Source organism: Aspergillus welwitschiae, assembly GCF_003344945.1.
Source record: "Aspergillus welwitschiae strain CBS 139.54b unplaced genomic scaffold BDQ94scaffold_1, whole genome shotgun sequence".
NCBI lineage: Eukaryota > Fungi > Ascomycota > Eurotiomycetes > Eurotiales > Aspergillaceae > Aspergillus > Aspergillus welwitschiae.
Window position 1 is genome coordinate 1,618,563 of NW_020798695.1, and position 20,159 is coordinate 1,638,721.

At 50.3% G+C, this 20,159-nt stretch overlaps 8 protein-coding genes across 8 annotated transcripts; 4 read left to right on the top strand and 4 right to left on the bottom strand.

Moving 5' to 3' along the window:
- Window positions 1-2,466: 2,466 nt before the first annotated feature.
- Window positions 2,467-3,431, bottom strand: BDQ94DRAFT_6772 (uncharacterized protein). The gene has a single exon (XM_026776303.1). It carries the CDS (start codon window positions 3,306-3,308, stop codon window positions 2,799-2,801), a length of 510 nt encoding a protein of 169 aa, XP_026632607.1. The 5' UTR covers window positions 3,309-3,431; the 3' UTR covers window positions 2,467-2,798.
- A 3,059-nt stretch (window positions 3,432-6,490) lies between these two features.
- BDQ94DRAFT_6790 (uncharacterized protein) lies at window positions 6,491-8,367 on the top strand. The gene has a single exon (XM_026776309.1). It carries the CDS (start codon window positions 6,715-6,717, stop codon window positions 8,203-8,205), a length of 1,491 nt encoding a protein of 496 aa, XP_026632608.1. The 5' UTR covers window positions 6,491-6,714; the 3' UTR covers window positions 8,206-8,367.
- A 789-nt stretch (window positions 8,368-9,156) lies between these two features.
- Window positions 9,157-11,063, top strand: BDQ94DRAFT_133318 (histidine phosphatase family protein). The gene is made up of 2 exons (XM_026764247.1): window positions 9,157-9,502; window positions 9,614-11,063. The coding sequence occupies exons 1-2, from the start codon at window positions 9,369-9,371 to the stop codon at window positions 10,971-10,973; spliced, it is 1,494 nt and encodes a 497-aa protein (XP_026632609.1). The 5' UTR covers window positions 9,157-9,368; the 3' UTR covers window positions 10,974-11,063.
- BDQ94DRAFT_133321 (uncharacterized protein) lies at window positions 11,064-11,983 on the bottom strand. Its single transcript, XM_026764248.1, has 3 exons — window positions 11,691-11,983; window positions 11,521-11,585; window positions 11,064-11,424 (listed from the first exon to the last, which is right to left on the bottom strand). The coding sequence occupies exons 1-3, from the start codon at window positions 11,855-11,857 to the stop codon at window positions 11,312-11,314; spliced, it is 345 nt and encodes a 114-aa protein (XP_026632610.1). The 5' UTR covers window positions 11,858-11,983; the 3' UTR covers window positions 11,064-11,311.
- Window positions 11,984-12,151: 168 nt separating this feature from the next.
- Window positions 12,152-13,657, bottom strand: BDQ94DRAFT_133322 (uncharacterized protein). Its single transcript, XM_026764249.1, has one exon. It carries the CDS (start codon window positions 13,246-13,248, stop codon window positions 12,889-12,891), a length of 360 nt encoding a protein of 119 aa, XP_026632611.1. The 5' UTR covers window positions 13,249-13,657; the 3' UTR covers window positions 12,152-12,888.
- BDQ94DRAFT_165289 (putative GPI-anchored cell surface glycoprotein) lies at window positions 13,509-16,380 on the bottom strand (the record flags this gene model as incomplete). The annotated part of the gene is made up of 2 exons (XM_026770264.1): window positions 13,509-16,229; window positions 16,291-16,380. The coding sequence occupies 2 exons, from the start codon at window positions 16,378-16,380 to the stop codon at window positions 13,509-13,511; spliced, it is 2,811 nt and encodes a 936-aa protein (XP_026632612.1).
- Window positions 16,381-17,230: 850 nt separating this feature from the next.
- Window positions 17,231-18,579, top strand: BDQ94DRAFT_133326 (putative oligosaccharyltransferase subunit ribophorin II). The gene is made up of 4 exons (XM_026764250.1): window positions 17,231-17,474; window positions 17,550-17,748; window positions 17,807-18,091; window positions 18,144-18,579. The coding sequence occupies exons 1-4, from the start codon at window positions 17,329-17,331 to the stop codon at window positions 18,381-18,383; spliced, it is 870 nt and encodes a 289-aa protein (XP_026632613.1). The 5' UTR covers window positions 17,231-17,328; the 3' UTR covers window positions 18,384-18,579.
- Window positions 18,580-18,716: 137 nt separating this feature from the next.
- Window positions 18,717-19,769, top strand: BDQ94DRAFT_133327 (uncharacterized protein). Its single transcript, XM_026764251.1, has 2 exons — window positions 18,717-19,043; window positions 19,113-19,769. The coding sequence occupies exons 1-2, from the start codon at window positions 18,818-18,820 to the stop codon at window positions 19,496-19,498; spliced, it is 612 nt and encodes a 203-aa protein (XP_026632614.1). The 5' UTR covers window positions 18,717-18,817; the 3' UTR covers window positions 19,499-19,769.
- The last annotated feature ends 390 nt before the right edge of the window (window positions 19,770-20,159 follow it).

Sequence of the window (20,159 nt, forward strand, 5' to 3'; positions counted from 1 at the left end):
AAAAAAAAAAAAAAAAAAAAAAAAAAAAAAAAAAAAAAAAAAAAAAAAAAAAAAAAAAAAAAAAAAAAAAAAAAAAAAAAAAAAAAAAAAAAAGGTGAATCACAACTTAGAAAATGACAGTCCAGGAGGAAGGAAATAATGAGGCAAAGGAGGGTGGGGGTGGAAAAGAAGGCTTGGTGAGGAGAAAAAATAAAATGAAGGAAAAGAAAAGGAAAAGTTTTGGAGGAAAAAGCAACGTAGGAGGAGACAATACCATTCACTGCAGGTTCTGTGGCGATCGGAAATGGGCTTGTTATTATTGCTAGGATCGAATGGCGTCGTGATTGATAAGTACTCGACATAATAATCCATCTTCACCTTCCTCCTTGGGTAAGATACACTTCCTTCGCAGGATTGTGAAGGAAGGCAGGTCAGATGGCCGAGGGTGCCGTGTTCGCAAGCTTCTCTCCCCCTTGGTTCGAATTCCAACATTCGAGAATTCACACCGAAGCCACCTTATTCCCCCCAATCCATCCTTTTCCGACGCCTTGCCTCAAAATTCTTTCCTGGAGCATGGTCTAAATTGATAACCGTCAATAGCACGCAACCAGGAACCACTCCTCTGGGAAAAGCCCCCCTCTCCTCTCCTCCGACTAAAACATGGGCTAACGCACGAACTAATGCAGCTTCTCTCACACTTCGTCCCCGTTTCCACTTCCGCCTGCGTCCCCGTGGTCTTCCCCGGCCTAGTGCCTTCTAGTAGCACAAAGCGGTGCCGGGTTGGGCGATGATCTAGCCTAGGGCAGGAATTAAAACAACAAACAGAAGGAAAATGACAATCAACAGTCGCCGGGATTCAACTTCCGTGGCAGAGGTGACTACTACTTAGCAACCAATTGAATCCCTTATGGATAGCATTATGCAGTTCATTTCCAGGGGAAACAATGAACGAAAAGACACACGAATGAGAAGCGGAGAATGATTCCGATCCCGACCGCTGGCCTGACTGGCATCTGTTACCTATCAGTCTCATCATCCCATGCCTGGTCCCGTCAAGCCGCCACGATGGATGAATCAAATGAGGACGGAACACCTCGACTCCACTTCCCGCACATATTAATCAGGTAACAGAGAAGAGCTAGATAGCAGGTAGCTGCTAGTGCTACCGCCAACCTTCCACTAAATCGCACGTAGTTTCGCACGAATTGGCTCACCATCTGAAGACCGAGTTGGCGTGACCCGCAGTTGGCTAGAAGAGGCTTCCAGAACCGATGTGCCGCCCGCATAACCAAAAAAAATTTACACTATACCGACACGGTGGACATCACCCTTACTCCGCGGCAACACCATCCTCCGCCGTCTTTTCCATGACCAAATGATGGGCAGTAGTTATGATTTGTTCGATAACTATGAGGGAGATACGAATGCAATCGAGTCAATCTTGTTTGCCGTGGCTAGCGAGGTTACCGCCTGTCCGTGGGGTTTCAGAGCGAACCATCCACATCCAGCCTGTGAAATGAAATACTCCAGTAACTAGCGGAGGCATTTAATACTCCGTAGCAGGGGGGAATCCCCAATTCAGCTGGGTGCGCCAGCTAGACGAAGCAACAGTCCCTTTGAGGTAGCACAGAGGGGGGCCCCGCCCACTAAGGATGAAGGAAGGGCCACCAATTTTCCTGCTACTGGCCAATGGCGGCCTTTGGATCGGCTAGATCGCAGCGAATTTTCCCAAGCTCACTGCATGTAATTCGCTACTCTCTGCAGAAGCATGGAGCTCACCGATCCTTACCGACATATGTACTTGACAGATCTACAGGACTCTCTTTTGCTACTTTACTCTATTTTTTGCTCCTTTGCCTTATCCCAGTGGTCATTATTTTCTAAATTTCTTATCTTCTGCCTGATTTTCTCTTGCGGTCCCACTTCTCAATTTCCAAAAGTACAAGCATCGTGTCTCAATCTCATGCATGCAGCACAGAGATCAGGAGATCCATCCCAACCAGCATTCTTCAAGCCCCAAAGCATAGGAGATACTGCCACAGATAGTACGATGATCGTGAAATGGTCGAAATGGAAAGAGAAGCAAGTGGGAACCACCTGACATTCACGGATCGCGGCAATCCGGACTAGCTCGGCCACCAATGTTTTCTGAACTTAGTGGCCTGGTCCCCAAAGTGCAAGCTTCAGAGACTCCGTTATATTCCACCAATCCAGCCCAGACGCCCTTCTATAATAGTAGTCGGCTTCCGCCTGCAGCACCCAAGAGTTCATGCTGGGTTACCCTAGCATTTGGAGCTTCACGGCTGGAATCCAGAGGATATTACCTGCACTCGTTGCATAGGTTTGGGCTGTGTTGCAGCCTGCAAGTGGATGTCTCCTACCCGGTGACTTCTAACATCAGACACAGTCCGAGATCTCTCCTCGAGACCAGGAGAAGCTGACCAACAAGGCAGTCGTAATGCTAACACTTTTTCTATGAGTATGATGCCGATAGACTAAGGTAGGTGAGATACATTTATGTCTCAACGAAGCTTGCGGGATATATGGTAAGTCCTATCTATTGCACTTTGCCTCTGAAGTGTTTACGGAGCGATTGATGCCCGATGACGTAGCTGAAACACCACTGTTTCCCTTTGGCTTTTGGGCCGACCTCGCTGGACACCAAAGTCCGAATGAAAACACAAAGCATCCTTCGTGGACCACTCAGATGGCAGTAAGATGATGACGAGCCAGTCTTTCCGATGATCTGTCTGCTTTGTTGCCTGCGTGCAACGAATGGAGATCCTGACAGCCCACAGACCCAGTTTTTAGAGACTCTGCTAAGCCACCAGAAAGGAATCCGTTGAATTGGGACAAAGGAGGTCACCAAACAAGTCCATTAAGTCTCCCAGTAGTAAGGAAATGTCGACCTCGAGGTAAGGGGGAAACGGAGACAGAACCGCCGAGGTGTGTACTGAAGGATGGCAATCTGAGAATTGGAAAGGTGAGAAGCAACGGTGATCAGCAGCTGACATGAGAACGACGACGGTCACCCGTCTGTCATCCACATTTTGGGGGGGGGGAAGGAAGGCAAAAGCATGTTGCCCGCATGCATGCAAGACATCGTGATTTGGGCGTCCTGAGTGGGAGAAGCGAGGCCATCCGCCCCATCTGCCGATGCGAACTAGACGAGGGCCTTGTTTTAGCTTCTTAGGAGGAATTGGCACGGCAGCTACTCTGGGGCTAAGGCATCTAGTCTTAGGTAGATGGGCAGGAAGACCCGTCCGGATAAGCGTCGCCTGGAGGGTGAACGAGGGTCTAAAACAGCCGGCAACACAAAGCCACGACATGGTTTCATTCAGAGTTGAGGCTAGCCAGATGTTTAGCTACTTGCTTTTCCCTTTTCATGATTTTAGTTCTGGTGTTTTGTTTTTTTTCGGTTTTTCACCAATTTTCCCTTTTCTTCTTCCCTCGAAAATATTCCTTTTTCTTTCTCGCTACTTTCGGTCAAGACTCCGTCCGTTCTCACTTTCATTTCACCTTGGGGGTGGATGTATTCCCTAACTGGTACAAGTCCATTTGCTCGACCCAGCCATGTCACTCGTGCAACAAACTATCTCGTAAACGATGATCATCTAACTTAGCTAACATGATATAGTTGAGGCTGTTGGGGGCCGCGAGCGACATCTGAAGTCTAACAGTATTGAGATGTGGGCTGGCAAGTGAAATCCGTGGAGACGAATTGCGAAGCGCCAGAACCTTGACCAGTATTAGTTTGAGATCGTGATAAGGCAGGATTGAAGGCGAAACCCTTCCGAAAAAGACCGGTGACTTAGTCATAGCTATTAGAATGGCCTGATTTTACGCTTAGAGGCTCTGTATAAGCTACTACTGTCTAGCAGATAGTAGCTATGGAGTCGGTGGTTGAATATGCTCTGATAGTGAGGAATGGCACATCAAGGCGGTAAGTGCACTCGGGAAGTGTGTATGATTTTAGTATGGTGTAAGTAACGGGAAAAGATACCTTGAGTATACCTCACGGGTACCGTAAGGAACCCGACACGGCTTGATATCCGGCTGAATCGGTCAGTATCGGTAAAGTACCAAGCAGGTATTCCAGGGCCTCCACTGATCCATAGTGCTGGCGCGCCCAGTTAAGCGCTCCGGTTCACCTGCACCTTTTCCCCAGCCCCAAGGCCGGTGTTAGTTGCCTCTAGTGACCTCACTAGCTCGTTGTTAGCGGATTACATTTGTTGGCCAGGTAGTTAGTAGTTTTACTGACATACCTGGGATTTTGTCTGTCTGTCTGTCTCTCTGTCTGTCTGTCTGCCTGCCTGCCTGCCTAGTAATTAATGCACGCTTCGCTCGGCCAGCTGGGGCTGTGAAAGGATCCCGTGGGATCCCTATCCACTGCCCAGAAAACTAATAGCTCAATCCCGAGGGCGCTCGTAGTTTTCCTGCTTCGGCAGGTAAAGGAAAGTTCCAAGATGGCCAACTCACTTGGGATGTGGGTGAGTGTGTGAATGGTTTGTCTACAAGTAGTCTACTAGGTATGGAGTCCCTTCCCTATAGCACCCCCCAATTTTTTGATAGTGCAGTAAGCTAAGTTATACTTTGCGAGAGATTATTTTCCCAATTTAATCGTACCCACGTTCGTCAGCGGTTATTCTGGACAAGATGATGGATGAAGATGATGATCCACTACTATTTACTGAATAGAGACCCTTTCCTCTTCGTGACTAGTTAACTCCTACCCAACAACTATATTGGGAACAGTTTCCCAGCCCAGCCCCAGTGCAGTGAGATTCCGTCACCCCCGAGCTCATTCATGGCGTTGACTTGCCTCCACTAGCCCCTCTACCTCTCTTTCTCTGTCTCTTTTCTTACTTAACTTGGTACTTTTGGCCACCGGGTACCATCATTCAGGTCTACCTAATCTAAGTATGCATCTGCATGTATGTCCGTATCACCCTGCCAAGTACGAGTCAGGTCCGAGGTCGAACTTATCAAGTACGTATTTTTGGGTACTAGGTCGGTAGTAAGTAGATTAGGTGTCTCGATGTGGGCGCGATAGATCAATAATAATACAAACAATAAAATATAATATAATAATAATAACAATAACTATATATTCATGAGAATGGGCTACAGGTAGGCCTTTTCTGCCAAGCAGGCATGGGTTAAGCCAGGCTGTCCGGGGGGGGAGGAAGGGAAGGGAAACTGAGTCTCCACGTAAGTATGACTGAGATGTATGTCGAATGTAAGTACCTCTGACCGGAAGGAGGTTATGGCGAGGTACTTGGTATGTATGTAAGCTGTATGTCGTATGTATGTAAGAAAGCAACACCCATGTCGGTATGGATACCTGCCACTGGGGTGACCTCGAAACTCTTTTCCTACTTTAGTTACACTTTGCCATCTTGCTTGCGTTCTTCCCCAAGCATGCCGGTCGTGCTGTGCTCTCTTGATTCTTGATTCTTGTTCCTTTCATTTGGAGTTCTTGAGTAGTCCTCCATTTTTGGTTTTTCACCTTTTTTTTTCCCTCTCTCTTTTACTCTCACTGTTGTGACATGCGCGATCCGCCCAATGCAAGTCGGCTTCGGGTCCTTGTCTTAGTTGTCTCCTCTTCCCACGTCTCTGGGTTCACTCATGGGGTCCCACCCACTCTTGTTTTTCGCGCCCCCGCCCTCTCATCCCAGCAATCAGTGCTCTCTTTTCTATTTTATTTTTTTATTTTTTTTTTTTTTTCTTCTCCTCTCTTTGCTTTTTGATCGATTAGAATTTATTTTTTCCTTTTTTTCTTTTCTTATTTTTCAATTTTTTTTTATTATTCTGATTTCCGATTAATCCATCTTTATTTTATTTTATTTTCACTGTCGATTTTGTTTCACACCGCCGAATGATGCTGTCAACAACGTTCGACCTACTTTACGATCGTCTCTGCTCCTATAGGAAAGCTGGCCGCGAGCAATAATAATTAATCATGCCTAGAGGAAATAATCAGAATAACTAATCCTCATCATAAATCATCATCATTCCTGGACAGTCTGGCTTGAGACTTCTTCCTTTCTTGTCGTTTCTTCCAACTGTCACTTCCCTGTCCCTTCTGACCCTCCATCCTATCCATCTTCCTCTTCATCTTTTCTTCCTCTTTGCTCTCCCATATTCCGTATTATTCATTCATCGTCATAGATAATCTGTATTTCTTTCATCATCTGCTGCCCTTCATCTCCATCTAAAGAAAATATCCATCCTTCTTGTCAGTGCGATCTGCACGGTTGCCAATTTGCCATACTACCTACGACTACTACATCCGGTATACTGCTGGTCACTATCGTGTAGTACTTACTTCTTTCTCTGTCTTTTCTGCAACCAACAAAATCCTCCAAGTCGGGAACAAGCAGCACCACGGGTGTATGTTATCGAGGTTTCACTTCTTCCCTTGAAGCAAACCGGGTTTCTCCCACCTGGTCCTCTTTCTCCCTTTATTTTTTTTTTTTTTTTATCTTCAAGTGGTTCCGTGATTTTCCTTTCACCGTGGCTACCCTCGGGATCAGTGTGTTGGCGAGTCTTCCATACTCCCACCCGGTTCATTCCTCGCAACAATATCATTCGCTGCCAGGCTACCATCTTGCCCAACCCGCCGGCTCCCTCTCTCAGGCAGCTCTTCACGAGTCTCCAGCTCATCTGGAGAGAGAGGGGGCCCAGCAATGCCCTAGGTCGCTCCACCGATCTATCGAAAGAGAATCGGAGCATATGTCGTCCACCTTGACTGGCCCTTCCCCAGACGATGCACATCCGGCCGAGGATCACGGTACGTTTGGTAGAAAGCGGCCTCGCTCACACGATGACTCTGCATCTTCCGATGGACCGGACCCTGTGCGTCACCGGCCTCTTTCCTGGCAACCATCAGCTCCTGTGGAACCTTCTGTGAAATCTACTCAGCTTCGTTCCATCGGCGTTGAGTCGATCTTAAACCCACCGTCAAAAGCAGCAGTCGTTGCAGCAGAACCCGGTCGCGAAGGATTGGGGTCCCAGGTGCCGACTACTTCATCGTCACCATCCCATGCACGACTGCCCTCCTCCCCATCAGTCCATCTTCCCTCTCCCTCTGTTCACCCAGCAAAACGTCTCTCTGCATCTCCCGCTATGAAACACCATCAGGCTATTGCCCCTGCTTCTCCTTCTGCGCGTTTTGTTCCAACGGGAGGCGGCTACGCCCAGAGACTGGGTGTTTCACAGTCTCCTCTGGCTCACCCATCTCGTCTAGCCTCTTATTCAGCAGCTCCAGGCTCTCCCCTATCCGTTGATCCATTCCCTGGGCAGTCAGTATCGACATCCACGCATCCTGCCCCGGCTCCAGTCTCCATGCATTCGACTCCAACTTTCCACAGCCGTCGGACAAGCGCCAACCCCACACCTGCTCCCAGCTCTCAGGAAACAAGCCCTACAACCCCCGTCTCTGCTTACAGTCAGCTCGGGCGGTCATCTCCAGCAGTATCTGCTGCGCCAATGCAGCAAACTACACCCTCTTTCCTCAATGCAACCGCGTACGGATCCAGTGAGCCCGCCACTCGCTTGCCTTCAGTAATGGCGGGACCAAGATCTACGGGTGAAGATGCGGCTACTGCGGGAGCCCCGCCAGAGAATCCTCCTTATCCTGGCATGATTCCTTGCATTCTAGACCTGAAATCAGGGTCTTCTAGTCAGGCAGAGAAACGGAAGGCGAACAGCGATGCATCGAGGAGGTTCCGGAATCGGAAGAGAAACGAAATGCAGCTGGAGCAAAAGATTGCTGGGCAACTGGAAGAGATCCAGAAGAAAACTGAAGAATTGAAAAGGCGGGACGATCAAATCCGATCTCTGATGCAGGAACGAGATTTCTATCGCTCTGAGAGGGATTTCTTCCGTGAACACGTCTCCCGCTTAGTGCCTACAGGTCAGCTTCCGGCCAGGCCAGCATCCCCACTTACCCTACGACCGCCCTTCGAGTCCACCGCCTCTGAGCGCGAGGCCACATGGCATGCCTCCGAGGCCAGAAAAATGGTCGAGAACACTTCTGGAAGTGGAAAGCTGGCCCCAGCGCCATCTCACCTGATGGCCGGTTCGTCAACCAGGCCGCCCGTGACGTGGTCGACCGCTCCGACTTCGTATCCGGCAGCCCACGTTGAGCGAAGTATGCTGCCCGACGAACAGCAAGCAAGATCATTGCCTCAGTTCCCTGGACAATGGGCGCGAAACTCCTAAATGAGATGAATAGCAAACGTGAACATCGGGCGCCTAATCTGGCTTTGAAATCTCGGGTATCAGATTCCTCTATGGTACTTCTAGCGGCTCGCAGGGAGGGCTACTAATGCCAGCGGGACACGCTTTCTCGAGATATCGTCATTTCTCATTTTTCCCTTCTTGTCATGTAATCGACCTTTGTGTGCCCTTGCACATCGGGGACTGAGAGCCATAAAAGTTCCTATTAGGTTTGTTTTCTTTATCCTCCGGAGGCTAAGTCATCTTAAGCAATGGGGAAAAGCCCTCTGCACACAGTTTGTGTGATCAGCATATGAAATAGGTGTATGGACGGGTGGTATTTTGAAAGGTGTGGCTTTGTCCTTTCCTCTTGTTTGTCTTTCCATGATCGGGTATTCTCATGCAACCTGTCTACCTTATACATTTATCGTACACATTTACTCAATTATGTCTCTCTTGATTTTTTATTCATTGTTTATCCAGACGTTGGGTGGCGTTGGGTTTCTCTGCTTCGCTTTACCATGAGTTAAACGGCCTGCACGGTGGACTTTTGAAGATACTCCTTGCTGCATGCAGCATTGTCAGCAAATGCATTGCTTTGAATGATTTTGTGTTCTCGCGTTGGACCATAGACGCTGCCATTATCTGACTTTTAATGAGCGAGGGCGAAGTTCATCATTCAACGTTCTGTTCTTTGTGGATTTATCCACGTCCTTTCGGACTTTTTGATGCAGCGTTATAGACTGTATAGCATATTCAGGGATTAATTGACGACGCATGCACTCGAGAATCTTCAGCCATGGAAAGCGTTCTGTAGATCTTTGGTAAGAGAATCGATGGCAGCCTAGGGCATCCAGGCACCTTTTCCCAAAGGGGAACGTCCACCCGTCCACGTGCCCGGTTCAGCCAATCAGGGCATCCCACGGCATGTGTTGGATCAGTGATCAGCTCGAATGCAATATAATGAAGATGCAACCAACACCATCTGCTGGGCTTCTCTCGAGAAAGCTCCTCCACTTCTCACACTAGATATATCCGGCCCGCGTCGACTTCCCGTCCCATTCGGCCTCGTCCGTTGAAGATCCTCATCCCACTGCTGCACGTGGGCCACCATTGTGAACTTCTAACCTGAACTGGTAGAGTATCACACACCATGCCGAGCGGGGATGAAGGGGTTATATGAGGACCGGCTGGTCCGGTGCAATGGCCATCGCCATCAATTGCTGCTGTGCAAGAAATTTCTCCTCATAGGTATCATGGGTGTCTCTGCCGTTCTACTTCCTTTGTACCTCCTGTCCGGGTATGCTAATCATCCCTATCGGAGCCTGATATGGACCCTCCCTTTCCGAAGACCCCCTGAAGCTTGGACTGTGTGGGACTATTGATCTGATCGCTGACAATCTGAGCACAGAGTCACCTCCGGACTGGCAGTCCCCGCCTCGAGAAATCAATCCACTTGCGATACGGTCGATCAGGGGTATCAATGCTTCTCGGAGACTTCGCATCTTTGGGGCCAATACGCGCCGTTCTTCTCTCTGGCAAACAAATCGGCCATCTCCCCTGATGTTCCCGCCGGATGCCATGTCACTTTCGCCCAGGTTCTCTCCCGCCATGGAGCGCGGTATCCGACCGACTCCAAGGGCAAGAAATACTCCGCTCTCATCGAGGAGATCCAGCAGAACGCGACAACCTTCGAGGGGAAATATGCCTTTCTGAAGACATACAACTACAGTCTGGGCGCGGATGACCTGACTCCCTTCGGAGAGCAGGAGCTGGTCAACTCCGGCGTCAAATTCTACCAGCGATACGAATCGCTCACAAGAAACATTGTCCCGTTCATCCGATCCTCAGGCTCCAGCCGCGTGATTGCCTCTGGCAATAAATTCATCGAGGGCTTCCAGAGCACTAAGCTGAAGGATCCTCGTGCCCACCCCGGCCAATCGTCGCCCAAGATCGACGTGGTCATTTCAGAGGCCAGCACATCCAACAACACTCTCGATCCGGGCACCTGCACCGTTTTCGAAGATAGCGAATTGGCCGATGACATCGAAGCCAATTTCACCGCCACGTTCGTCCCCTCCATTCGTCAACGTCTGGAGAACGACCTGTCTGGCGTGACTCTCACGGACACAGAAGTGACCTACCTCATGGACATGTGCTCCTTCGACACCATCTCCACCAGCACCGTCGACACCAAGCTGTCCCCCTTCTGTGACCTGTTCACCCATGAAGAATGGATCAACTACGACTACCTCCAGTCGCTGAACAAATACTACGGCCATGGCGCAGGTAACCCGCTCGGCCCGACCCAGGGCGTCGGCTACGCTAACGAGCTCATCGCCCGTCTCACCCACTCGCCTGTCCACGATGACACCAGCTCCAACCACACATTGGACTCCAACCCGGCTACTTTCCCGCTCAACTCCACTCTCTATGCGGACTTTTCGCATGATAACGGCATCATATCTATCCTCTTTGCTTTGGGTCTGTACAACGGCACCAAGCCGCTGTCTTCCACGACCGCGGAGAATATCACCCAGACCGATGGGTTCTCATCTGCCTGGACGGTTCCTTTCGCGTCGCGCATGTACGTCGAGATGATGCAATGCCAGTCTGAGCAGGAGCCTTTGGTCCGTGTCTTGGTTAATGATCGCGTTGTTCCGCTGCATGGCTGTCCGGTTGATGCTTTGGGGAGATGTACGCGGGATAGCTTCGTGAAGGGTTTGAGCTTTGCCAGATCTGGCGGTGATTGGGGGGAGTGTTTCGCTTAGTGCATGAATCTCACGCAGTTGGAATGTCACATATGAGATTACCCATCAATTACTTCGTGTATGCATATATCGAGAATTTTGATGATGACTAGTACCCTCAACCATACAATTAAACCTACTACAATCAAACCCAATTCCCCTCTATCCCTCATTCCACAACTGAGTATCACCCATATTAACTATCCACACTCAACGCATAGCATTATACCCCCATGACAATATCAAAAACAAACAATATTATACAAACCCCACCAATGCAATAACAACCGCAGTCTCCATACCTCATATAAATACAATATCCAATACACTCAACCCATCCCACTACTCACCCCTACTACTTACTTCTCCCCCTCCCCCTCCACCTTCCCAGAACCCGAAGTCAAAGTCGAAGGAGTAGCCGAAGCAGAAGACGACCTCTCCACCAACCTCTTCGGCCTCTTATCCCCATACGCTACAACAACAAACCCCAACCCCCGTTAGCATACACTCCCCCTCCCTAGAACAAAACAAGAAAAGCCAAAGAAATGTGGAAAAGGGGATAACATACTCCTCTCATACAAACTCCACGACGTATACATCAGTATCGGCAATCCCACCATTACTGATATCCATCTATATAACCATACCCACGTTAATGATGAATTCCAACATAGAAGGATATAAAGAGATGATAGCAGTAAAGTAGGGAAAGAAGGAGGAGAAGGAGGGGTGACGTACCGTCTCGCGGCGACTTTGTATTCTTTCGTTTGACGAATATCTTTAATTGCTCCTGCTCTTGCTCCTGCTGGACGTCCACGCGGTGGGATGGACGTCTGTTGTGGTTGGCGGTGATGGGGATCCATGTTCACTCTTGGTTTGGGGTTGGATGATGGTTGGGTGGGCATTTTTTCTTCTTTTATGTTTTTATTGGTTGGTTGGTTGGTTCAGTTGGGGGGTTTGTTATTTGGGGTTGATTTAGTGGATGAGTGATGTTAGGTGATTGATTATTCGGATTGAAGATAGATTGGATATGAAATGATTGATGGGATAGATGGATGGATGGACGCGGAAAAGTCAGGTGGTTCGGGAATTTGTGTTTGTGCCTGAGGCATCTATATTCTATCTTCTCTAGACAATAGCCAAGTTGTTTCCACAACACTGCATAATAGCCACGATGTGTATGTATTTATTTCATTTGTAAATTATTTAAATTAACCCGCTGTGCTATTGCCTTGGCTATCCACCCAATTTCGAAGTTCGAGAATTAAAAGTCATCCTACAGTACAGAAAAAGTAAAATAGTGAAGGGGAAAAAGAGAAGAAACAACAAGATAATACAGCCCGTCCAGGTCCATTCTAGTTCTTCGAATGACCAAATAAGAAAACAAAAAATTGAGCAAGCAAGCAAAGCATAATCTAAAAGAAACGCCAATAACTTCGCCTGCCTGTGGAATTAAGCGCTATGCACGAATGGCTCGAAAAACTTCCGTAACTCCGTAATGTTGAGAGAGAGAGAGATGAAATCAAGCTGACCATGAGGGAGTGATATTGAGGATGAGGTGCTTTGTTGTATTGTCGATAAAGTCGATAAAGAGTGAGACGATTGTAGATGCCGATTTGGTTGCACTTCGATAGTAACAGCAGCTCCGGGATGATGTAGATGTAAATGTGAGTTCCACACAGAGTGCTGTTTACTTTGAGAGAGCAGTGAGAGATGTATGTGAAGCAGATGAACCATGAAGAAGCGATCCAGACACACTTAGACTTCAGTGTACGGACGCTTCCGCGGGTTGATAGCGTATAGTTTGAGATGCCACGCGGAGCGCCGAGTAAGCGATAGAGATGAGAGATGCGTGTGTCATGAGGTAGCAGTGACGCCTTGATCCATCGAGCTATATATGAAGTGCAGTAAACCGTAATCGAGCGAGCTCAGATACTCAACGATCAGTTTGTAATCGGCTCTGGGTTGAGATGGAAATGAGTAGAGTGCCTCTAGAAGCCGAGTACATGATGCGAATGTGAGATGTGTATCGTCGAGCATCAGAAAAAGCATCCTCAATATCAGTCGGTAACGAACCTGCGGGTTGATATGGTAGTGAGATGCCACGCAGATTCGATACCAAGATGAGATTCGAGAGATATAAAGGAGCCATCGTATCGTGAACAAGCGAACCAAAGCATACTCCATGACCAGTCCGAACCGGATCTGCGGGTTGAGATGAATATGAGTTGCCACGCAGATCCGGTGACATATAAGATAAGAAAAGAGAGATGTAAAAGAGCCACTGTATCTTCATCAAGCATCAAAACACATTCCATGGTCAGTCTGTACGGTCTGCGGGTTGATATGTAAGAAAGGCGATGCCACGCAGATTCGAAACAGATTGAGAGATATGAGAGATTTGAACAGCCACTTCTTCTTCATCAAGCATCAAATCACACTCAATGGTCAGTCGGTACGGGTCTGCGGGTTGATGAGCAAGTTTCGATGCCACGCAGACCGCGCACATGCGATGTATAAAGCTAGACGAGTGTAGACTGACCATCGAGAAGCATCTCAGTTGGGTTGGCCGTTGGAATGGCCGTTAGGTTGACCGTTGGGCTGGCTATTGGGATCATCAGATTTGTCCGATGGAACGTTCCGTTTGCGTGCGTTGGCGCGACGAGCTCTCTGCTCAGCGTGATTCTGAAATTCGGCGATCAAGGCGGCCGCAGCACGGCGACGGGGACGTCCCCCAGGAGCTGTGTTGTAGTTTCGGGGCGGCGGTCCGGGAAGGGGAGCCAAATTGAGAGCCTCGAGCTTGTCTTTGGGTGGTTCGGGGGGCCCCTTTGCAAGATCTTCTGGCGTCGTGCGTTTCATCATCTCTTGAGTATAATTACGACGCAGGCCGAGCTTCAGGATTTTGGAAGGGCTAGATCGCTCCTGCTGACTCTTCGTCTCGGTGGGCTTCGTCTCAGCGGGCTGATCTTCCATCTCAGAATGGGATCGTTTTCTGGTAGCCCCCGCCGCTCCTCCCTTCAAGGTCAGCTTGATGCGCAGCGTCTTGGGCGGCTCAGAAGGTGGAGTTGGTTCCGGCTCCCTCCGGCGTCGCTTGGTCGGTTGAGTGGTTTCTGAGGCCTCGCCGCCGCGGCGCCGTTTGCGAGTCGGCTCCTTGGTCTCCTTGGTCTCTTTTGCTTCACCTGAACCGTCTTTCGGGGCATTTTCATCGTGCTGAGCGATCAAGGTTTGGATATAGGCAGCCGGCATCATTCGGTCAACAGCGATACCTCTCTTGCGGGCCTCCTCCCGAGCCTTGATGGTTGCCTTGACCTCGTCCACGTTTTCGAAGAAGAAAGGCATCTTGTTGTCCTGGGGCAGGTTACGCTCTCCCATGCGTGGGGGATACCCAAAGATGCGATCCTTCTCAAATTGTTCGTGAGACTTCAGGCGAATCGGAGGTTGGGGAAGCAACTTGTCTCCGTAGGTGTTGTTAGGGCGGAACCAAGAGTAGCCTTCGCCAACGAGCACAAGCTCTTCACCATATTTATTCTTCTTGCCTGTGAAAACGAAACCGTCCTCGTCAGTCCACCGGTGCGTCTCGGACGTAGAGAAAGGCTTACTGGATCCCTCAACGCCGATCTCTGCCTGGGGCTGCGCTTCGGATGCGGCCTCGGTCACGGGCTCCGCCTCGGACTGCACCGTTGGAGTTTCGGTCTTCTTCTCCTCAGACTTCTTCACGTACTCCTTGCGCAGCTCTTCGAGCCAGCCCTCGGCTTCCGATGACGGCTCAAATTCTGGAGCAACAGCTGCCGCGGCCAGGTCAAGAAGTCGGTTTGCAACAGCTGCCCATTTTCCATCGACGGCTGCCTTAAATGCCTGTGCGGTACCAGTTGTTTTCGCACTGGCCTTTTTGTTTGCACGCGTCTTTTTCACTGCTGCCTTGCCCTTTACTTCTTTGAGAGCAGACTCTGGCATTGATGACGGTGCACGGTTTCTGCGGAAGCGCCGCTCAGATTCCAACGATTCCATAGCTTTGATGGTAGGCTTTCTGGTTCTTCCAGATGTGCGCGCAGCTGAAGTAGTGGTTGAGAAGCTGGCAGTTGGGGAGCCTGGGCCATCATTGGAGCCATCGAGACCAAATTTGTTTCCATACATATCAGCAGGGTATTCAAAGGGAAAGCTTTCGCCGTACGGAGTACTGCGTTCATATCCAGGAGTATCCAAGTCATATCCAGACATGGTCTCGTATCCAGCTTTGCTGTCAAAGGCAGGAGTGCTTTCGATGCTGTCAGCAACCTCGCGGCTGAAAGGTGTCTTTGGGGCTGACGGTGTTTCAAGAGACCCGTCATCCACGGCCTGGCTGGCTGAGGTGGCTGCAGTCTTTCGAGTAGAACGCTGGGGTCGAGAACTTGTTCGAGCAGCAACCTGTGAATTGACAGGCTTGTGACTGTTTGCATTCACCGCAGAGACGGGAGTCGACTGCGCTGATTTGGAATCCTCAGTGACAGCCATTGCTCTAGACTTGCGTTCCGCACGACGAGATCTGGCAGTCGTGGTACGAGGAGTCGAGCGAGGCTGCGTAGCAGGTGTTGCAAGCTTGGTGCTAGCCTCCTGGGTTTGGGCAGCTTTAGCAGTGTTGGCAGACGCAGCAGAACTAGCGGGAGTTTTGTTGGCTTTGCCGCCCTGAGCGTTCTGCTGGGGTGTAGAAGTAACAGAAGTGGTAGAGTCCACTGAAGAAGTCTTCTCGCTGTTCTCAACGCCGTTCAGCTTGGCTGGCATAGACTTGCGCGTCTTGCGGCCGTTGGAAGCGGAACGGTTCATAACAGGTGAGTTTGAAACGTTAGAAGTAGACATAGTGGGGTTTGGTGACGGGTTTTGAGTAGCCAAAGACTTGCGTCGGTCTTGGGGTTTTCTTGACAGAAAGTTATGCAACGTCGACTGGGACTGTTGCTTGGGATTGGGAGCAGGAGTTGCAGGTTGCGCGGTCTCACCGTTGGCTAAGGCCGATTTCCTGCCGCGTTCTCTTTTCCTAGAGACGCTGTTGGATATCTGCGAGGGACCACCAGAGCCTTTCTGGTTTGGGGTCTGGGCAGAATCTTGAGTTGAATCTGTCTTTTCGTCTACAGTAGCAGAACGCTGCGTCTTGCGACGTTTGGCAGAGGGGAGCTGTTCTTCGAAAGACGTTGTGACAGGTGTTGGGGGCAAAGAGTAAGAGGAGTGGGAGAGGTTTGAAGGGTGAGCTTCTGGTTCACGCGTTGTCCTACGTGAGGCACGAGATGAACTGCGACGTGTTTCTCGCTGGAAATCTGTTTAGAAATCGAAGAAAGAGACGCGAGGCAGAAAGATGCAGAAGACTTACGGGAGTCAAGTCGAGGGAGAGGGCAGCGGGGGACCCAAGTTCCCTCGCAACAGAAGCCCTACCAACCACTTCAGTGTTGTTAGCTTCCATCACAGTGAATAGCCTGATCCAAGTGAATCCCCAAGTCCCAAAACGGGATTCTGGTCTTTGTTCGGCTTACTTGTTCACCGTTTCTCAGTCACTTCCGTCCCTTCAGCAACCCCGATATACGGCTTGTCCCGGCCGAATCCTTGATTATACAACCACTAATACTTCGGAGGCAACGGACAGATTGGCGGGCGAACTACAGTGTCTATTCCGGCTGAAATGAAGGGGTTCGATCGGAAGGGTAATGCGACGGGGATTTGGGGCTTTTCGGGCCTGTGAGGCGAGGCGAGAGTCAGTGAATGGAATGAGGGCCGATGGACGATTCGGAAAACGGAGGCAAGCAGGAGCGGCACCTCCTGGAAACCCAAAACACCTGGCATGAACCACCAACGGGGCACGAAGCAGTCCAACTGTCTTCTCCACGTACCAATATCCAGCTATACTCGTTGTAATTGTAACCACAACCGCCCAGATCCAACTCGTCGTGATCGGAGACCAGGGTGACCCGTCGGTGAAGCGGAGGCGAGGAGTCGGAACGTCAAGGCAAACTGCAGGCGCAGGGGGGCTCCCGGGGCTAGAGAAGAAGCATATAAGACATGGCGCAAATGCAAAGGAGCGACTATTGAGCCGTTCGAGGATCTCCGGGATCGCAACAGTGGCAGGCAAACCCGATAGTCCGGACGAGGGAGCGAAGAAGAAATGTTTGGCAGCCCGAACTCCATCGAGATGCCGGGAAATTAGGGCTTGCACGGGCGGGCGGGCGGTCACTGGACCGCCGCTTGCCCCAAAGCCGCGGGCGCTTATCTTAGCGCATCTTCCGCTTCGGCCTGTTCGTGTCGACGCTCAAGCTTCCCATTCCTCTCGCTATATCCCCGGTGTTTGGCCTTGTCGCTTCCTCCTTTTCTGTTCATTCTACTGCCTGGTCGCTGTGGTTTTGGTCTCTCGCTCATTATGCAGCTGTGGCACTCCGTTCTCCAGCTTTCCTTGCTGGCTTCTGCTGCCATCCCGACCGCGGCTGCCTCCGCATGGGGATTTACTGATGCCACCGTGTCAGTAAACACCAAAGGCGCAGGTGTCGGCGCGGGCGTGAAGGAGGTGTACGTTTCTTGTTTTCTACGTCGTTATCTTTCTCTTCTGGAACTTTTGGACTGATGGTATCTCTCAATTGACAGTATCCCCGATAACAAAGCTCTCACCAAGCCCGTCGCCCTTGGAGTCGCCGATACCTTGAAAGTTACCTTGACAGCTCAAGAAGGACGCACCGGAAAGCACGCACACCAAGTGTACCTCCTCCTCCAGGATCCTGAGACCGGATTGGACATTTCATACCCTTTCAACGTCAAGGACAATGGCAAGTCCAGGCTTGACCTGGTGGGTGGCCCTAATTACAGCGCAGAGCCAGCTAGGACACAGCTGATGTATACTTCAGACCCAGAAAGACCTTCCCATCCAATTCCTTTCCGCCTCCGAGCCTCTCGAGGCCCGATTCCTCATCGGATCCTTCGGCGAGTCGACCGCATACAATGCTGCTGCCTTCCAGCTGGATGTGACCCGTAACGCTGATGAACCCGTCCCGACCGTCGAGGTTTCGCGGTACGGAAAGCTTCCTGAGATCCACCACATCTTCAAGAGCGATCCTCAGAGCCCTCCCATTGTGATCACCTTGGCTTTTGTCGCCATGGTGCTTGCTACTCTGCCCGTTCTGGGTGGTGTGGTAAGTTCTACTCTATACCATTGTTTTCAATACATCATTGACACTGTTCCAGTGGCTCTTCCTCGGTGTCAACGTCAACCACCTGCCTACCGCCTTGAAGTCGGCTCCTATTCCTCACGTCGTGTTCCTTGGCTCCCTTCTCTCCATCGAGGGCATCTTCTTCCTGTACTATACTTCTTGGACTCTTTTCCAGATCCTCCCTGCTGTCGCAGTGGTCGGATCCGTCGCATTCGTCAGCGGCAGCCGCGCTCTGGGTGAGGTCCAGGGCAGACGGCTTGCCGGACTCAGGTAAACTGCAGTACTGGACTACTGCGTGCCTGAGCGATCAATTTTGAAGTAGTGTTCCTATAGGGAACCAGGCTTGTGCAGACAAGCCTTACTGTATGAGTGTAGCAAAACCAGACATGAATAGGACTCAAGCATCTACTATACGATACTTTCATCATAGCATATCTCTTCAAAAATACATCCCAGACCGTCAGGGGCATACCCTTCACAACAGCAACCACAATATCAGTAAAGAACAAGTAAATAATTCGTAATGGCTGACGTCACCCGCGCGGCTAGCCCATCATCCCAAACAGGCTAGTCCGCCCGATCCTCTGCAGAAGGCAATTGATTCCATGTAAAACCGATCATCACCACCACCGCAATTATGCTTCCAGAACATCAGTGCTAAACCCCAGCTCCACCCCCAGATCCGCAATCTCAAATCCTCCAGATCCCATGGGCGCCTCATCCTCCAAGCCCGCGAGATCCGCTGCCCAGGCTGTCTCGCGGCGCCAATACCCAAAACAACCCGTTTCTCCTCCGACCTCCTCCCCAGCACAACCACCACCAGCATCCAAACCCACACGACAACAACCACAACCACCGCGACAACCGTCGCGACCACCCCCCGCCGGACCAACCTACCACTCCAAAGAACCCCCCTCCCTCGAGCGCTCATCAGGTACGTACATACATCCACCCCCATCCCATACATCCAAAACTCAAACTAACAATCCTTCTACAACAAAAGCAATCGACCTCGACGGCCGCGACCCCGACTTCGCCGCACAGCTTCGCACCATCGGCCCCGTGACCCCGAACCCGACCTTCTCTCCCTCCAGCACCTTTGCGCGCCAACAACCCGCGCCTACCGTCTTCCCGCCCGCATCTAACCCGGCGTTACTGGTTTTCTCGGCGCGGCAGCGCCTCACCAAGGCGGCGGAGCAGGAGCTGGAGGCGATGGGGAGATCGGGGTTCCAGGGCAGGGAGTACCTTGATGCGTTGACTATTCGGCAGGTCCTGGCGATGAGGGATAGGCAGGGATTGTCGGCGGAGGAGATTGAGCGGCTACTGAGGTTGAAGAGTGGTGTTGTGGGGAGGTTGGGGGAGAGGGGGGTGGTAGGTGATATTGGTTAATGGGTTGGGATCTGCTTGTTGCAAAGAAATGAGTGTATGATAGGGAAGAGTGGACGGATGTATGTATGCATGGTTATGGAATGGCATTGTAATTCTATGGGATGATTTGGTTCGGTGCTGAGGTGTTGTAGATGGCTTGTTTGGGGGTTGTGGATGAGTGTTTGGGCCTAAACTGATGCGTAGGGTTATATCTATGAACTGTATGTTGCTGCTATGTTGCTATATTACAGCAGAGCTCGTGCGATTCTGTGGGCATGTGGAATCACAGGAGAACTCGGCCTTGCTCTTCCAGGGCAGAATTGGTCTTCAATAGCCTAGATCAATTAATTTTGCTCAAGAAGCCGAGGCTGAGTGTTCTTCATGTCCATCATATCCTATGTGTTTATGTTCAACGCTTGGTCTCAATATATTGCTACCTTTCCTTGAACGTCCGCCATATGTCTACTCAAAAAGCCCCATCGGGATGGACTATAACAGAGACACAAATGGGAAAATTGCCTGAAATAGCCGCTTATGTACTCACTGTAGTAAATATGAAATTATATATGATTAGTAAGAAGCCAATTAATGCATGTTGGTTCAATTCCATATCATGTTGCTGCAGTGGCATTTGTGTTATACTTCCTTTACTTGGTTATCCATCATCGCCGCAGGACGTTTC

Bases quoted from the DNA above. Each gene is read 5' to 3' on its own strand.
- BDQ94DRAFT_133326 (XM_026764250.1), top strand. From the start codon at position 17,329: ATGCAGCTGTGGCACTCCGTTCTCCAGCTTTCCTTGCTGGCTTCTGCT. The intron at 17,475-17,549 runs GTACGTTTCTTG...CTCAATTGACAG, and splicing joins GGCGCGGGCGTGAAGGAGGT to TATCCCCGATAACAAAGCTC. The intron at 18,092-18,143 runs GTAAGTTCTACT...ACACTGTTCCAG, and splicing joins TGCCCGTTCTGGGTGGTGTG to TGGCTCTTCCTCGGTGTCAA.
- BDQ94DRAFT_133322 (XM_026764249.1), bottom strand. From the start codon at position 13,248: ATGAAGATACAGTGGCTCTTTTACATCTCTCTTTTCTTATCTTATATG.
- BDQ94DRAFT_6772 (XM_026776303.1), bottom strand. From the start codon at position 3,308: ATGTCGTGGCTTTGTGTTGCCGGCTGTTTTAGACCCTCGTTCACCCTC.
- BDQ94DRAFT_133318 (XM_026764247.1), top strand. From the start codon at position 9,369: ATGAAGGGGTTATATGAGGACCGGCTGGTCCGGTGCAATGGCCATCGC. The intron at 9,503-9,613 runs GTATGCTAATCA...ATCTGAGCACAG, and splicing joins CCTTTGTACCTCCTGTCCGG to AGTCACCTCCGGACTGGCAG.
- BDQ94DRAFT_6790 (XM_026776309.1), top strand. From the start codon at position 6,715: ATGTCGTCCACCTTGACTGGCCCTTCCCCAGACGATGCACATCCGGCC.
- BDQ94DRAFT_133327 (XM_026764251.1), top strand. From the start codon at position 18,818: ATGGGCGCCTCATCCTCCAAGCCCGCGAGATCCGCTGCCCAGGCTGTC. The intron at 19,044-19,112 runs GTACGTACATAC...CTACAACAAAAG, and splicing joins CTCCCTCGAGCGCTCATCAG to CAATCGACCTCGACGGCCGC.
- BDQ94DRAFT_133321 (XM_026764248.1), bottom strand. From the start codon at position 11,857: ATGCCCACCCAACCATCATCCAACCCCAAACCAAGAGTGAACATGGAT. The intron at 11,586-11,690 runs GTACGTCACCCC...ATGGTTATATAG, and splicing joins TACAAAGTCGCCGCGAGACG to ATGGATATCAGTAATGGTGG. The intron at 11,425-11,520 runs GTATGTTATCCC...TTGTTGTTGTAG, and splicing joins GTGGAGTTTGTATGAGAGGA to CGTATGGGGATAAGAGGCCG.